Source organism: Polypterus senegalus, chromosome 10 (assembly GCF_016835505.1).
Source record: "Polypterus senegalus isolate Bchr_013 chromosome 10, ASM1683550v1, whole genome shotgun sequence".
Taxonomy (NCBI): domain Eukaryota; kingdom Metazoa; phylum Chordata; class Cladistia; order Polypteriformes; family Polypteridae; genus Polypterus; species Polypterus senegalus.
Window position 1 is genome coordinate 21,164,060 of NC_053163.1, and position 18,988 is coordinate 21,183,047.

Below are 18,988 nucleotides of genomic sequence, written 5' to 3' on the forward strand. Positions count from 1 at the left end.
TTTAAAATTAAAATTTGATTGATTAACACTAGAATTACCAAAGCCTACAAAAAAACTTGTAAAACCAGCCCACCTTAAATCCCTTCACACTTCTCCGTCAGCATCTTTTGTCTTGCAAATGTGCCGATCAAGACAAGCAGTGAGCAGCCTACTATTCCATCCCCCCACCCGTAGAATGGCCACAAAGTTCTCCCTGTTCCAGCCTTCATCTGGGAGTGAAGTGCTATAATTTTAGAATGGAAATAATAGATCATTATTTGGAACACATGCATTTCATGTGTGTTCCTTAATTGCAAAAATCTGTGTAAACACATTGTTAAAACAGAAACGTTTTTCATATTTTAGTAATAAATGACAAAATGTAGGCATAAACTATATAATGTATGAAGCCTGAAGTGCAAAGATCAAATAAACACTTTCACAAAAGGTTCAAGGACGATACAATAGCTTCCATGGTGCAGCGGTAGGAATTGCTGACTTATAATCAAGAGTCCCGCGGTTCAATCCTGACTGCGTTGTATATTTACCTTTTTGAGTAGTGAGCTGCTCTTATTGTTAACATTATACAATAAAAATATAAATTTGATTTGCATCTGTAACAGCCGCTGTAAATGTATAGTACTTGTAAAAGTTACCTTTTTTTCATTTTTATTCTCTCAAGTCACAATCACGATACATACTAGCCACACTGACAAAAAACAGAGACATAGGTATATATGATATTTGGAATTATTCATTTTATGACCTGTATAAACATTGTGGCACGGATGCAACATTATTCATATTCATTCACGTACCTTCTTGCGCTTGTAATCCGTGAGCGCATTTTTTTTTCCCCAATCTTGCCCAGTCTACACAGGACTCCAGGACATGCAGAGGAAAGAATGTTCCTTTGCAAGGTGAGCCATGAACGCTCTTATTTTTTCTGTGGACCCCGTACATGCCTTGCACAGTACATGTGCATTGATCGCTTGTTATAGCGCAAGCAACCGGCCACCTGCATGCTCCTGCTCGCACTGAATAAGCTCACGCCTTTGGGTGCATGCTGTCAGCACAACACTGGGGAAAAAAAAGAAAAAGACAAATATATGTGACATTTTGAAGAAATCATTGTATGACCTGAATAGTACCCATCAGAAAACATCATCACACTAATGCAATATTATTTGAAAAAGAACAATGTCAAATCGGGTGTGAATTTATGCTGGCGCTGTTACTTAGGGTTAGATCAGAAGGGGAGGGAGAGCGTGAGCATGACTGAGAGAATAAAAGTGAAAATCTAACTTTTACAAGTAACATAAATTTACACTCAATCTGTTCGTTTATAGGCTAGAGGCTGTTATATTTGCAAAAGGAGGCTCAACTAAGTATTGATGTCATATCTCTGTTGGGGTGCCCAAATTTATGCACCTGTCTAATTTTGTTATGATGCATATTGCATATTTTTTGTTAATCCAATAAACTTTATGTCACTGCTGAAATACTACTGTTTCCTTAAGGCATGTCACATATTAAAAGGAAGTTGCTACTTCCAAAGCTCAGCCAATGATAAACAAAAATCCAAAGGATTAAGAGGGGTTCTCAAACTTTTTCATATGACTGTATCTTGACTGATTTCACATAAATTATGCTGTCCTCGCAGAACTTTATACAACTGCTTACAGTGTCCATCAGTTCATTAATACCTGCATAGGATTCTTTATATATGGACCAGTTAGTCCATTCACAACTGACATACAGATGCTCAATTAAAACCCTCGTCCCAGACTTTCATTAGTTTACTTTCTGGCTTTTCTCTTTTAAAAATCTGTTTATAGATAGAAATAAGTTGAAGGCAGTTATGATCTGATGTATTAATTAATGGCTTTGCTCTAGATTCATTATTGCCTTTGATGTTCCCATAGCACTGATCGAGTAGTCTATTGTGAAGTGCTTGGCAAGTGACATGCTACTAAAAATTTTGCAGCATTTCACTCAGTGTACATTGATTAAAGTTTCCAAAATAAATTTTTTAGAGTCAAGAGACGGTGATTCAAGTCTCCTTATCAAAATGAAGATGATGTCAGCTGCTTCACTTGCCACTGTCCTATGGTGAATATACACGATTGTGATAAGAATTTGTGGAAAGTCCCTAGGCAAATAGACAGATGCAATGAAAAAAACATCTTTCGTTCACACTTTTTTTTTACCATAGTTTTACACCGTTGTTTATTTATATAAAGGCAGACACCTCCACTGAGTGACTTACCACTAACCTGTTAGTCTCTGTCCAAACCAATTGGTGCACCAAATCCATCAATCGTCAAGTGTTCATCCAAATCGTTTCCATTTAGCCAGGTTTCTATAAATGCCATAATGCAAACGTCTCTGTAAATGGTCTGAATGCGTACACATGTTTGAAATTCATCCACTTTATTTAAGAGAGACTAAACATTACAATTATTGGAGTTGGTAAGATGGGTCGAACTCCATGCAATTTGTTCAGTAAACCTCAGATACCTTCTCTTTCCTCACTTTGTTTTTTCTTGGTTATGACACTATTGTAACACATTTCTGTGTTAATAATAAGTTTTAAGATTCACTGAGAAATCAGGTGGTATATATGTATGTTCAGGTGAGTTCCACTGGAACAGGTATTCTCTGCTATAGGTAATTTGTGCAAGCTGATTAGAAGGGTTAGCATGAAGACCCCAGGTTAGATGAAAGTAAATGAAAATGATAAAGATAAGAATAAATATTTTCAATTAGTTTAGTTTGTACAGTGCTGTTAACTATCAGAAAAGAATGGGAAGAGGTAGACAGATATAAAAGAAAGAAAGAAACATATTAGAAAAGATTTCACAACACACAGTGAGACAATCCTGCTGCACTTTTTGTTTGTAGAAGGTGTTAAACCTGCGGACATTATTCGTCGAATGCAAGCATTATTCGTCAAATGCAAGCACAGTATGGTGACAACTGTTTATCGCGAAGCAAGATCTACGAATGAATAGAGCGCTTCAAACAGGGAAGAACTTCTTTATGTGACGAAGTTGAAGTGATGCAAGTGATGAAGAAGTCATTGATGCGGTGCAAAATTGGTTGCAGATGCAACCGAAAAACTTTTTTTCCGACAGAATCAAAAAACTAGTGAAACGCTGGGAAAAGTGCATTGAAGTCCAGGGAGGTTATGTAGAAAAATAAGGTATAATTCACATTTCTATCATTAGAATAAATGCCCCTTTCCTCAAATGTCCCTTTACTTTTTGACTTCCCCTCGTGTATATATATATATATATATATATATATATATATATATATATATATATATATATATATATATATATATATAGTGGCCGGCAGCTGGGGGCTGTGCCCAGTCGGGACACTGAGAAGGACCAGGAGAGGGACTATGCCTCCCCCGGATCACAAGAGGGCAGTTGCCCTGGTTTGTTTGTGGGCCATGGAAATTGAGCACGAAAGCTCAACCCTATAGGGGCACATGGCCACCTCCAGGGTGTGCCCATAGAACTGTGGAGCCCTGGACGTCAGCACTTCCACCACACCTGGAGGTGCTGGTGGAAGTATTACCAGGGACACCCGAAGTGCTCCTGGGTGCTCATGCTGCACTGCCACCACACCAGGAAGTGCCGCAGGAAGGTCATCGGGAGGCACCTGGAGCACATCCGGGTGGACATTAAAGGGCCCCCTCCCTCCAGTCGTCAGCTGGAGTCGGGTGGAAGAGGACGAAGCTTGGAGGAGAGGAGTGGAGGCGGCGAAGAGATGACAGGATTATTGAGAGGCCTGGACTGAGGGTGCTTGGTGCAGGGTCACTGGGTTGTGTGCAGGACTGTTACTCATTGTAAATTGTAAATAAACTTGTGTGGTTTTTTGAACCATTGGCGTCTGCCTGTCTCTGTCGAGGCTGGTCTCCACAATGTATATTTCCCTCTTTCACTACTCAAATGGCAAGTTTTTAGTCTCTTATTTAGTGATTGATTGATTTTGTGTCTACTTCTCTTTTAATATTGTAGAAGAAATTAAAACCGAGACTGATAGTCCTGGGGCCTCATGCATAATGCGTAGAATTCCCACTAAAACATGGCATACAGACAAAAGCAGAAATGTGCGTACACACAAAAAAATCCAGATGCATAAATCTGTGTGTACGCCAACTTCCATGTTCTTCCGCTATGTAAATCCTGGTCAGCATGAAAAGTAGCAGACGCGCCTGCCACCACTCTCCAACTCCTCCCAGAATTACGCCTCTTTGAATATGCAAATCAATATAAACAGCCCTTAAGCTCAACGTTCTGTGAAAAGACAATGGCAAAAGCTCGGCGGAAAATAGAATTTCAGTGAATACCAAGTGGAGGCAAGGAAAAAACGTACTATTTGTTGGTTTAAACAGTGGTATAAACAACAAAAGGAAGTTGATCGAATGACATACAGGTGCCGGTCATAAAATTAGAATATCATGACAAAGTTGATTTATTTCAGTAATTCCATTCAAAAAGTGAAACTTGTATATTACATTCATTCATTACACACAGACTGATGTATTTCAAATGTTTATTTCTTTTAATTTTAATGATTATAACTGACAACTAATGAAAGTCCCAAATTCAGTATCTCGGAAAATTAGAATATCAATTAAGACCAATGCAAAAAAAGGATTTTTAGAAATGTTGGCCAACTGAAAGGTATGAACATGAAAAGTATGAGCATGTACATCACTCAATATTTAGTTGGGGCTCCTTTGGCCTGGATTACTGCAGCAATGCGGCGTGGCATGGACTCGATCAGTCTGTGGCACTGCTCAGGTGTTATGAGAGCCCATGTTGCTCTGATAGTGGCCTTCAGCTCTTCTGAATTGTTGGGTCTGGCGTATTGCATCTTCCTCTTCACAATACCCCATAGATTTTCTATGGGGTTAAGGTCAGGTGAGTTTGCTGGCCAATCAAGAACAGGGATACCATGGTCCTTAAACCAGGTACTGGTAGTTTTGGCACTTTGTGCAGGTGCCAGGTCCTGTTGGAAAATGAAATCTGCATCTCCATAAAGTTTGTCAGCAGCAGGAAGCATGAAGTGCTCTAAAACTTCCTGGTAGACGGCTGCGTTGACCTTGGACCTCAGAAAACACAATGGACCAACACCAGCAGATGACATGGCACCCCAAACCATCACTGACTGTGGAAACTTTACACTGGACCTCAAGCAACGTGGATTCTGTGCCTCTCCTCTCTTCCTCCAGACTCTGGGACCTTGATTTCCAAAGGAAATGCAAAATTTACTTTCATCAGAGAACATAACTTTGGACCACTCAGCAGTCCAGTCCTTTTTGTTTTTAGCCCAGGCAAGACGCTTCTGATGCTGTCTCTTGTTCAAGAGTGGCTTGACACAAGGAATGCGACAGCTGAAACCCATGTCTTGCATACATCTGTGTGTGGTGGTTCTTAAAGCACTGACTCCAGCTGCAGTCCACTCTTTGTGAATCTCCCCCACAGTTTTGAATGGGTTTTGTTTCACAATCCTCTCCAGGGTGTGGTTATCCCTATTGCTTGTACACTTTTTCTACCACATCTTGTCCTTCCCTTCGCCTCTCTATTAATGTGCTTGGACACAGAGCTCTGTGAACAGCCAGCCTCTTTAGCAATGACCTTTTGTGTCTTGCCCTCCTTGTGCAAGGTGTCAATGGTCGTCTTTTGGACAACTGTCAAGTCAGCAGTCTTCCCCATGATTGTGTAGCCTACAGAACTAGACTGAGAGACCATTTAAAGGCTTTTGCAGGTGTTTTGAATTAATTAGCTGATTAGAGTGTGGCACCAGGTGTCTTCAATATTGAACCTTTTCACAATATTCTAATTTTCTGAGATACTGAATTTGGGACTTTCATTAGTTGTCAGTTATAATCATCAAAATTAAAAGAAATAAACATTTGAAATACATCAGTCTGTGTGTAATGAATGAATCTAATATACAAGTTTCACTTTTTGAATGGAATTACTGAATTAAATCAACTTTGTCTTGATATTCTAATTTTATGACCGGCACCTGTAGAGTGGCACAGAAACTCAAAAGTTCAAGTTCACAAAGTCTCACAATGCCCGAAATACAAAAAAAGTTGTCAGATATCAAAGTCGCCATGAAAAGGCAAATTGCAGCCCATCGGCTGAGAGCCATATGGAAGCTTATTAGGGTACAGAGAAAAGAAAAAAAATAGGCGCTCAGTGGGAAAAGAAAGCATGGAACTTTAATCTCGAAATTTCCACTTTAATCACATAGTTTATTTTGTCATTAAAGTAGAACATCGTAGACTTCATCTTAAAAGTTTAATTTACTATTTACTCAGATCCCATTTTAACTAAAGTAGCACGTTAAATGCTTTGTTTTGTATGTGTTCTTCTATGTGCTCTAAGTGTTTGAATCACTACATGCGTCTTAAATGGGTTTTCTCTTCCTCCGACAGGACACAGAATCCATTACATTCGTGATATTACAGCTCTCTGAATAATTTAAAAGCTGAGATGTATACTTGATATCATTTTCATGATGATAGGAATTAAAGCATGTTATTAAACATGGGAACACGGTGGTACAGTGATAGTGATGAGCTGGCACCCTGTCCAGTGATTGTTCCTGCCTCCCGCAAGATGCTTAACTGTGGCATGCGCGATGAAATAATTTATAGCAGCAGTACTGTCTCTTTCAAACAAACTAAGCCCCAATTCCTGTCCTTCCGTTTCTTTCTCCAAGTACCCAATCACCACACAATCAGCTCCTTAATAGATGTCAAGCCATCTGTAAGCTTAGAATGCGGATTCTTCAAAACTTTTAAGGAACATTGAAATATCTTCATAGTACATGTTTAATTATTCTATCCATCTGTCCATCCAGGATTGCGCCAGTCCCAGCAAGAATACTGTGCGAGGCAGTAACAAAACAGGACGGCAGCTCGTCTCTAGCGCTGAGAAACCGTGTCCTCACATGTTTAATTATTAACAATATAGATTTAAATGATGTTAACATATTATCTGTATAATGTAATAAACATATTTTGCTGCATTTCGTCTTAAAAATTATATTATCATCATATGTAAATACGCACTTTATAAAGTGGCTCAGGTTATGCAATAGTATAACTGTATCACAAGTTTACAGTGAGGTAATTGTACTAATAAGTACAAGCAGTTCTACAAGGAGCACTTGATGGACTGATTGAATGTGTTTAGAGCTCTTGGCATGAAACTGTTTTTGAACCTCGATGTCCCTACAGGAATGGCTCTGAAGCATTTGTCGTATGAGAGCAGTTCAAATAGACAGCATGGCTGAGGCGGTGTGTGCTTGACGCTGTATACCGATAATTCTCTTTCTGATCAGCTGCTGTGGAGCTGTGATTCCACACTCAGATACAGTAGGATAAATGCTTGAGAGTAACAACGATAAAGCAGCTATGGTATTTGGAATAGTTTAGCCATTCCGTGGGCCATTATATTGTTACAGGTTAATTACAATCAGATGCCTTAAAGTAATAAACAATTTGCGGTTAATTTCAGTGTATTTGATAAAGCCGCGTCAGGGATGTGGATCTAAAAAAGAAAGGGAAACCACACTGGAACAAAAGCACTGCTTTGATGCTGGGTGCCGGCAGTTTGCAAAACCAAGCGGAGAACTTGCATACGCCAGGGATTGAGCTAGCGTGAAAATGTGCGTGGCTTTACAGCAAGTTTAGTTTTTATACATCGCAATGTGAGCGTGGAAATGGGCATACGCAATATTTTTTGTGCGTATGCACCATTTATACATGAGGCCCCAGGTGAGTATACATTGACATATACTGTCTTTGCCATATCTTCCATAACTTTGGTATTGTGCTTGTTCTTTTGTTGTTTATTTTCATATTATTTCATATTATGAAGCAGCTGTGGTATTTGGAATAGTTTGGCCATTCTGTGCACCATTTTATTGTTACATGTTGATTACAATCTGGTGCCTTAAATTTCTAAACGATATACGGTTAATTTTTGTGTAATTGATTAAGCCAATGTCATGGATATGAACATAAAAATGAAAGGGAAAGTTTAGGCTCGCCCTTTTAAACACTCGCTCCATCACTAACAAGACCTTGCTGATTAATGACCTCATTTCCCAGAAGCAAGTAGACATGTTTCTTCGTACAAAAACTTGGCAACAACCTGGTGGCTATTTACATTTAAACTTGCTGTCTCCCTCAGGCTATAGCCACATATCTAAACCCAGGTTAACAGGAAAAGGGGGTGGCATGGCTGTGGTTTATAGATCTACCTTGACAATGAAGGATCTCTCCTTTTTTGAAGTCACAACTTTTGAATATATTGCTGCTAAACTGGTTTCCTCCCCTCCTGTGCTGCTGTTGTTAGTTTTTTTGCCCTCCCAAATCTGTGGTGAACTTTCTGTCTGAATTTTCTCACTGTAATCTCATCTCTTTGCCCTGCTGTAATTTTACTTGGTTATTTTAATAATCATGTTGATATCAACTGCTCTCTTACAGCTGAATTCATCTTAACTTTGGAATGTTTTGACTTGGCACAGCATGTGGATTTCCCCACTCATACTCAGGGTCATATTCTTGATTTACTTTGTTCAAATGGCTTGAATAATGTCTCTGTCTCAGGTTCATCTTCTGGTATTTCTGATCATAAGTTTATTGAATGTAACTTTAGCATTATTACCTCTACATCTGTCAAGAAAAAGTCTGTCTCCTATCGCAACATTAGGTCAGTTAATTCTGATTTGTTTACTGCTTCCCTTCTGTCTTCATCTCTTTATGAACTGTATAGTCTTCCCTCTCCTGAAAACATGATTTCCCTTTATTACAGCTGTGTTTTCCAACTGTTAGATAACTTTGCTCCCTGGTACACCGATGAGCTCAGAGCTATGAAAGCCACTAGCCGGCATGTTGAGCGGCTTTATAAGAAAACGGGCCTCATAGTTCATTCACAGCTTTACACTGAGCACATACTTAAATATAGGGATGCCCTTAACACTGCTCACTCTAACTATTATTCCTCTGTCATAAATGGTGCTAAGTCTATGCCTAGAACTCTTTTTAGGACTGTTAATAAACTCCTCCAACCCCCTTCTCTAGAATGCCCCAATACAGCTGAACAGTGCCAGGCTTTCTTACATTTCTTTAATACCAAAATTGATCAAATCTATCACAGTTTCCCCTCCACACCTCAATCATTCACTCATTCTTATCTGCCATCTCCATCATCAAGACTCACTTGTTTCTCGCCTGTTCTCTTCAGTTACAGGCCTATCTCTAATCTCCCTTTTTTGGCTAAGGTGATGGAATGTGTGGTTGCTACACAACTCCATGCTTTTCTTCTAGACAATACACTGTAAGAGCCTTCTCAGTCTGGCTTTCGTACACAGCACGGCACTGAGACAGCTCTTCTCTGTGTAGTTAATGATCTTCTCTGGTCTGCAAACTATGGTTCACTTAATATTCTCCTCCTTCTTGACTTAGGTGCAGCATTTGACACTTTTAATCATGAAATCCTACTGTCACGTCTCTCTGCTGTAGGCATCTCTGGCTTAGCCCTTCAATGGCTCACATCATATCTCTCTAATAGGCAACAGTTTGTCATACTTGGCCAATATAAATCCTCCACCTCACCTGTGTCGCGTGGTGTCCCTCAGGGTTCAGTCCTTGGGCCATTACCTTTTCTACTTTATAGCCTTCCTTTGGGTCAGATTATTCACAGACATGGCCTTAACTTCCACTGTTACGCAGATGATATACAGTTTTATCTTAGTACAGACTCCCCTGCAGGTTCACCTCCCAGCACACTCACTGACTGCATCACTGATCTTATGCTATGGATGGAAAATAACTTTCTCAAACTTAATGCCAATAAAACTGAAGTGTTACTGGTAGGCCCAAAATCCCAACTTTCTAAGGCATCCAGTTTCTCTGTTTCTGTTGATGGTACACTTGTCAAACCTGCTCCTGTTGTCAGAAATCTTGGTGATTTGTTTGATTCATCACTTAACTTTGAGCTACACATCAGGTCTCTTTCCAAAATTTCTTTCTATCATCTCCATAACATTGCCCACCTCCGTCCATTTCTGTCCTATAATGATGCTCAAACTCTGGTTCATTGTTTCATAATGTCTCATGTTGATTACTGTAATTCCCTCTTCATTGGCCTCCCTGTAAAATCTACACAGAGGCTACAGTACATTCAGAACTCCGCAGCCAGTCCTCACCCACACAAAACGTTTTGAACACATCTCCACTCTTCTCTCCCTGCTTCACTGGTTACTGGTTACATCAAGGATTAAATTCAAGATTCTGCTTCTCACCTTCAAAGCCCTACATAACCTTGCCCCCCTCTACCTCACTCAGCTCCTTACACTCCTTGTCGCTCTCTCGGGCCCTCGAGCAGTAATCTCCTTACTGTCCGACGCACTAGAATTTCCACCCAGGGAGGCTGGTCCTTCAGTGCTATAGCCCCTCAACTCTGGAACTCTCTTCCTCAGTCTCTCCGAGTTTGTTCCTCTTTCTGCACTTTTAAATCTCAACTGAAAGCTTTCCTCTTCTACGAACTTTTGTAATCTGTGTATTTTTTTTTTACTCTGTATGTAAAGTGACCTTGGGTTTGTGAAAGGCGCTCAATAAATGTAACTTAATATTATTATTAACAGTCATGTCAAAGTTGCAAAGTAAATTTGCTCCATGCCTGGAATAAATATCCTTTTTTTCACCCTTTTCTGGATTTCTTCTGGTGAATTCATCATAAGCAACGTTTTGTGTTTCTGTTACTCCAAGCATGGTTAGGGGTCTTATATGAGTGCATGTGACATCACTGTGATGTTGTCTCATAGTCATTTGGTGATTTGTAATGAAGTGAGCCATTCCCTTAATAAATATCTGTACTTTGTTTATCAAGAAAAAGAGATTGTATGCAACATTGAGATTTCTTCCTTGAGCAATTTGTTGTCAGGGTTTGTTTTGGTTTTTGAACCATTGCCTAGGTAAATATTACACATTCTGCTCACTAATTTTGAGTTTGGCCACTGTATTCAGTTTGGTGTTTACTGAACCTGATTGCCACTCTTCTGTTTTGAATTTTTGGTAAACCTTATGGTGTTTTAATTCTGTATATTTTAAAAAGATTCCATGAGCTTGTTTCTTTTTGTTCTTAGCTACCCTATTTTTGGTTTTCTGAAGTGCTACTCTATATTTTGCACTTATTTATTGATGTTATTATTCTTTCATTTATTAATAAAAATAAGTATGCCATTTTTTTCTGTCTATTTTATATTAGCACTGCGATTTTGAATTATCATTGTTGCAACACAGTGTTAGCTACAGAGCATGTGTCCAAAATCACATAATTAACACCATCTAAATAATGATATAAAAAGTGATGCATCAGACGTGTTATTATCTGATTTTGCCAATATTTCTAGAAAACAGCACTTTCTGTGCATTTATTGCATGTTCTTTAGTATACCCAACTCCAGACTTATTGCTTTTGTTTCCCTTCAATAGTTTTTGATTAGCATTTTGGTAGTACTAAACAATAGGACACATCTCTGGTTTTGACTTTGGCTTTGATTAACATATCCTCACATGGGACCTCATGTATAAATGGTGCATAATCACAAAAATGTTACATGCGGGCGTTTCATCGCACACTTTGAGATGTATAAAAACTAAACTTGGTGTAAAGGTACGCACATTTTCTCAGTAGCCCCCTTCCTTGCATACACATGTTTCTGCCCGGTTTTGCGAGCTGGTGGCAGCTAACATCAAAGCAGTGCTACTTTTTAATTTACCTTTCTTTTTCATATTCACAGCAATGATGTGGAATTTATAAAATACACTGAAATTAATTGCATATTGTCAGTCATTTTCCAATCCGCTATATCCTCACACAGGGTCACGGGGGTCTGCTGGAGCCAATCCCAGCCAGCATAGGGCAGGAACAAACCCTGGGCAGGGTGCCAGCCCACACACACACTAGGATCGCCAATGCACCTAACCTGCATCTCTTTGGACTGTGGGCGGAAACCGGAGCACCCAGAGGAAACCCACGCAGACACGAGGAGAACATGCAAACTCCACACTGGGAGGACCCGGGAAGTGAACCCAGGTCATCTTACTAAAAATGGCAGCTCCATACAGTCGCAGACGCTTTTTCCAACTAGTGCGGCAAAAGGCAAGCAGTTCTTTTAAAGACAGCGAGTCATATAAAGAGCAGAGAATCGATCCGTTGTGTAGCTCGGCCGATGCTACACTATAAAGGTGCTTTCAGAGAAAGAATTTGCTTATGTAAATAGAAAATGTTTCTACTCTATTAATGTGCTTCTTTATAGTCCATAGTAAGTGTGTTGCATTGTCCTGGCATGTAGAGTCCTGCATAATGTGGCACGCAATCATGGTTTGCCTGTACCTGAAGAGACCCAATATGATGAACCAGACTTTAACCAACCAAATGATTGGAAAGTGTTACAGCTTTGTTTGAATGTAATTAGAACGATGGAAAAACAGGTAATCAGTTGCAGCATTTATTTTTTAACCAATTCATTTGAATTGTGGTCAATATCACATGGTACTGCCCTTATATTCCTTAGTTCATTGGCCACATCTCTTACAGCATTCACTATTGCATTTTGTGACTCCAGAACAGCGTCCGTCAGCACAAAGCCAGATGGTTGCCCAGCGATTTCCGAGGCAGAGGTGTGTGTGTGCAAGATGTACTGGGCACAGCAGCACCCATCACTGAATGGAGTTGCATCATTGGCACGGGGTTCAGCATTTGTAATATTGACTGAAACAGAATAGACAGACGGTGGGCTGAAACTTGCCTTTTCATGTCGACTTTGATATCTGATCGCTTCTTTTTTATTTTGGGATCTGTGTGACTTTCTGAACTTGAACTTTCAAATGTCTCCACCACACTGTATCTCTCCATTACTTCCTTTTCTTGCTTATACCACTGCTTAAGCCAACAAGTAGTACATTTTTCCTGGCCTTCACTTCGCATTCTCTGAAATCTGTCTTTTTTCCGCGTGATTTTGCCATATTCTTTTAACAAAATACAGAATGGAATGTGATATTTATATTGATTTGCATATTAAAATATGTGAAATTATGGGATGAGTCAGTGTGGGGCTGTAGGAATATGCATTAAATTTAACCTTTATTGGGATTTATACAGAGAAAGTGCATGGAACTTGACGTACGCAGTTTTATGCATTTATGCATCACATTTCACTTTTTGTCTGTATGCCATATTTTTATGTGAATTCTACGCACGGCATTATACATGAGGCCCCTTATCATTCCCATTTCTCAATCAGCCTTCCCTTGTGCAAGGCTTAACTAATACCTCTGGGAAAATGTAATAACCTGTGAACAGTACTGTTGCTCCAATGGAACACTTTGGTATTCCATTGCAAATTATTGTGGCTAAGGTCAGAGAAGCCTGTGATCTGTTACAGGAAAGTATAGTCTTATTTTCTTGTAGCCAAGTTGCAGTGGCATCAACCTAAAAAAGACTTTTGATCTCACTTTGAAGTGACCTGAACAAGGAGTGCATAAGTACCTGGTGCAAAGGGCTCATTGAGTCTGCAGTCATACAGATATTTTTCAATAAATAGCTCACATGTGAAGGGAAGAGAAGCAAAGGCAGAGTAATAGAGGGAGAAGGGGAGACTGGAGGAGAGAAACAGAGAGTGCTTAGTGGTACTTTGGAAGGAGGAAAGCAGGTGAGCTACAAGAGAGGGTGAAAAAGCTGCCTAGGTCATGAGTGGTAACATAGTTTCTTTTGACTTTTTTAACTTTAATTATCCCTTTGTTTTTTCCTATTTTGTTTTTATGAGGACACACTAGATTTGATATCTTTAGTGTCACTCTAGGTGTTCTGAGATGCCTCAGGCTCATGCTTGCTTTCTCCTATTCCTCTAAATAAAAACAATTCTCTTGTTTCACTACTGAAACAACATGTTTTCACTCTTATTTCATCTCTTATTTAGTGAGTGACTTAATATATGTTTTCTTCTCTTCTTATATTATAGGAGGAACAGAATAGGCAGAAAGTTCAGGTGAGTATACATTACCATATACTGTCTTGGGCATATCTGCCATAACTTTGGTATTGTGCATGATCTTTAGTTTGACTATACAGTCTTGTATTTTAATATATTAATTTTCATACACTTGGTGAATAATGTTTTGCTTAATGATTGTGGTTTAGAATATGCATCTACTGATAAAATAAAATGCCTTTCTTAGCCCTGGTCAGTTGACCCCAAAATTATTTTAGAGGCTTCTAGATATGCTGGGGCTATTAATATATATTGTGCTCAAAACAATTAAAGGAAAACTTTGAAGACACATCAGATCCCAATTGGAAAAAAAAAAACATGCTGGATATCTATACTGATATGGACTGGGTAATGTGTTATGAACGAAAAATCATGCTTAGTAGTTTGTATGGCCCCCACTTGCTTGTATGCATGCCTGACAACGTCGCTCGTAATGAGACGAAGGATGGTGTCCTGGAGGATCTCCTCCCAGAACTGGACTAGGAACTGCCTGCATACTCTCGCCACATGAGGCCAGGCATCATCATGCACCAGGAGGAACCCAGGACCCACTGCATCAGCATAGGGTCTGACAATGAGTCCAAGGATTTCATCCTGATACCTAATGGCAGTCAAGGTGACGTTGTCTAGCCTGTAGAGACCTCTGCGTCTCTCCATGGATATGCGTCCCCGGACCATCACTGACTCACCACCAAACCGGTCATGCTGAACAATGTTACAGGCAGCATAACGTTCTCCACGTCTTCTTCGGATCCTTTCACGTCTGTCACATGTGGTCAGGGCGAACGTGCTCTCATCTGTGAAAAGCACAGGGTGCCAGTGGTGGACCTGCCAATTCTGGTATTCTATGGTAAATGCCAATCGAGCTTCCCAGTGCCAGGCAATGAGCACAGGGCCCACTAAAGAACGTTGGGCCCTCAGGCCACCCTAATGAAGTCTGTTTCTGATTGTTTGGTCAGAGACATTCACACCAGTGGCCTGCTGGAGGTAATTTTGTAGGTTCTGGCAATGCTCATCCTGTTCCTCCTTGTCCAAAGGAGCAGATACCAGTCAATCCTGCTGATGGGTTATGGACCTTCTATGGCCCACTCCAGCTCTCCTAGAGTAACTGCTTGTCTCCTAGAATCTCCTCCATGCCCTTGAGACTGTGCAGGGAGACACAGCAAACCTTCTGGCAATGACACGTATTGATGTGCCATCCTGGAGAAGTTGGACTACCTGTGCAACCTCTGTATGGTCCAGGTATGGCCTCATTATACCAGTAGTGACACTGACTGTAGCCAAATGCAAAACTAGTGAAGAAACAGTCAGAAAAGATGAGGAGGGAAAAATGTCAGTGGCCTCCACCTGTTAAACCATTCCTGTTTTGGGGGTCATCTCATTGTTGCCCCTCAAGCGCACCTGTTGTTAATTTCATTAACACCAAAGCATATGAAACTGATTAACAAGCCCATCTGCTACTTAACTGAGCAGATCAATAGCCCAGAAGTTTCACTGACTTGATGCTATACTCAGATTAAAAAACGTTCCTTTAAATTTTTGAGCAGTTTATTAATATATCTAAAACATATAACTAGTAATATAATTTAATTATAAAGGAGCAAACATTCCCTGGTAAACAGATTAATTTATTTCACACTCAACTGCAAGACTATTAGAGCACACGGACAAACAAGAATTGGAAGACAAAAAAAATACTTGAGGAAAAATAACATCCATTTTAACATTTAATGCTGACATCCATCCATCCATTTCCCAACCCGCTGAATCCAAACACAGGGTCACGGGGGTCTGCTGGAGCCAATCCCAGCCAACACAGGGCACAAGGCAGGAACCAATCCACTGCAGGACACACACAAACACACCCACTAGGGCCAATTTAGAATCGCCATTCCACCTAACCTGCATGTCTTTGGACTGTGGGTGGAAACCCATGCAGACACGGGGAGAACATGCAAACTCCACACAGGGAGAACCCAGGAAGCAAACCCGGGCCTCCTAACTGCGAGGCAGCAGCACTACCACTGTGCCACCGTGCCGCCCTTAATGCTGACAGTCTTTTTAAATAAAAACCTGTGAAGGGAGCACATCATAGTCTCCATTATCACTTCTTATTTCCCCTAAATTACTTTTACATGTATGTGTATGTGGAACTAATATGTTGCAATTCTGTAATTCTATTCAGATAATGTGATTGATTTTTTTTTAACACAAAATACTCCCTGTTACCATCATAAGCGACACCAATGACTGTTGGGTACCCAGGTGTGAATTGCTGTCTCTCTCCTCAAGTTAGTATTTGACTGCATTTATTCGCATATTCTTTTTACCTCACCAAATCCTATTCTGCTGCTGTTAATTACTGCCTGTTTTTAGCAGACAACTATGAAATAATCAGCAAAAAAGTCATACAATCACTCGAATTGTTTCACTACACATGTTAAAGAAAACAAAATCTGAAAATTGTCAGTGCTCCAGTTATTTCACTTAGGTAAGAAATCACTGTAAATTGAAATGGCATCACAATGGCTTTCAAACACTGTGGAATACAAATTGGACGGCCAGCATCAATTTAATGTCGAGAAGGTAGAACATACAAAGTGGTACATTGTGTTCAGAATGTTCGAGCTGCAAATGAAGAGTACAGCAATGGCAGTTCACTCAGCAGGTTTTCACAGACACCATAGACCTAACAATGAATGCAAATGTGTGAATAAATGTTTTGTTTTGTTTTTTAAAAAAGGAGGTTTCAATGGAATCTAGTACTTGAACATAAATGTGGAACCTTTTAGGAGAAAAAATCTAATTTGAGTACAGTAATATTGAAATGTTTTTGCATGGATCAAATTACCTAAACACACACACACACACACAGATGTTCATATTGAATCACATGCAGCATATGTATTTGATGGCGGATACTACACATTATAAATGAGCAGCATTCACTTGTAGATTGCTCTGTCCACAATGTGCCATCCACATAAAACTGCATCATGTGTTATAAGTAAAGGAAGACATACTGTACCTGCTAATGCCAGCAGTTGTTCCTGGTGAAATTTTGATGCCCTTTCATGCAGTGAAAATCAAAGAACCCCAACCATCTGGAATCAAACTTATGTACATAACAAATATACATATACTAGATGTTGTTATTCATTGTTTTTTTCTGAAAAGAATACACTTTTCGTTGTGAAATTAAGGCTCACCCACATATGTTTTTGAACTTAAGGAATATCAGGGAGTTAATTATTCAATGGAAAATTTCTTTGAAAAGAGTTAAAATTATTTTAGTTGTTTCATGAATTTTCTGCAATGCCTTTTTGTTTTTTGATTTGAGATTTAGGTTACTAGGGACGCAATCCTCTGTAGGTCATGCCCCTTGCATCATTCTGTAACAGTATAAATAACTTCCAGAGAAATCATTCATCTGTCCAGCTTTGTGAATTTCTTTTTAAAACATTTGACTGTGTGTTGTTCTTGTGTTTACTTTGGCTCTGGCCTTGTTTCTGTTCTGACTTAAATTCATATGTGTACCCTGGCTCAGTTGCTTGGTATTTTTTGATGTCTCTCTTCCTGACCTTTCTATTAGAATTCTGTCCATCACCAATGACAGTATACTAGATACTATTTCCTATTTGGAGAAAGATCACATTTGATTGTTAGAGAAGGACAGAGTGGCTATAGTGATGTGACTTTCATAAGCAATGTGAGGAAAGACACTTCTGACTAGTGCTTAAAGTGGACCGTTATGCACAGGCACTTCTCTTTTGGGCTAAGGAGTACTGGCAGGTAATGTATGTGTAGTGGTGGACTTTTGACAAGCTTTTGTACTTCCAAAGGGGAGTCTGAAATAGATTGTATATCAGCGTGCTTGGATCTCCAAGTGGGATTTCTCCAAAGAAACAAGCTTGCTCTCTGAAGAAACTGTATTTAGTATATAACATATCATGAAGAGACAGAAGAAGCCAAAACAATAGGGAATACTGGCAGTTATGTAGTTCAACTTCAAGCACTGCTGCTGACAATATTTATACAGTACATCACTTTCCATGGCAAATAAGCTACTTGCCCAAAAGACAAACCTGCTCTGTTTCAAACTGTAAACAATATGAGATGGGAGCTGTCAGCCCACTGTGACAGGACATAAAGATGATCAAGGAGACGTACATTACTAAAGTACAGAGGCAGTTACAGAAACCACGCACAGCAAAACAAAAGTAAATGCAGTGGAACCATTTTTTAATGAGCGAGTCACACAGACTGCAAAATTGATGAGACAGTGGACTGGTAAAGTGAACAGTATTATGCATAGTCTATAACAGGGGTATTCAATTAAAAGTCACTGAGGTCCAGTTATTAAATTTCGTCCAAGTAAAAGGTCGGAACCAAACTCCATCTTGTGTCTTGTAGCCTTCCCCTTATAGCAAATAAATTCAAGGCCTTTATTTTAGATTAAAGAACAGAAACATAATAAAATAAATTTTAAAAAGTGCAAACAGAGTGGAATAACTCCTTTTCTCTTAAATTAAAGAGGTCTCAACCTGAAGAATTGAAGGTCTACACTTCAAGTAAAAAAGTCAACTCAGAAAACAATAACTAAAAAGTGCAAACATAGCATTGACTTAACATTTTCTCTTCTTTGTTCTTAAAATAAGGAGATCCCAGCCTAAAAACAATTGAGGGCTTACTTTTCAAGAAAAAAAAAATCCACATCTTCAACAAGTGGCTTTTTAGGGGGCGAAATGCAAACACAGCTTTGAACTTTTCTGTTTTAATTCTTCTTTTTTTTACTTTTCTTAATGAGAGAAATGGGCATGTGGCTGCCCTGCCAGTAATTTAAATCTTGGTTGGAATGGAGTTAGTGCCATTCTCATACAGATATGTAGGTGTTCATTGTTAAGCC

General features: G+C 39.4%; 1 protein-coding gene across 6 annotated transcripts in view; it reads left to right on the forward strand.

Moving 5' to 3' along the window:
• LOC120536904 overlaps positions 1 to 18,988 on the forward strand; it is a 290,128-nt gene that overhangs the window by 89,582 nt on the left and 181,558 nt on the right. For all 6 annotated transcript variants that reach the window (XM_039765462.1, XM_039765463.1, XM_039765465.1 and 3 more), the window contains one exon: positions 14,053 to 14,079. In XM_039765462.1, coding sequence (XP_039621396.1) covers positions 14,053 to 14,079 — 27 coding nt within the window. The remainder of the gene's footprint in view (positions 1 to 14,052; positions 14,080 to 18,988) is intronic.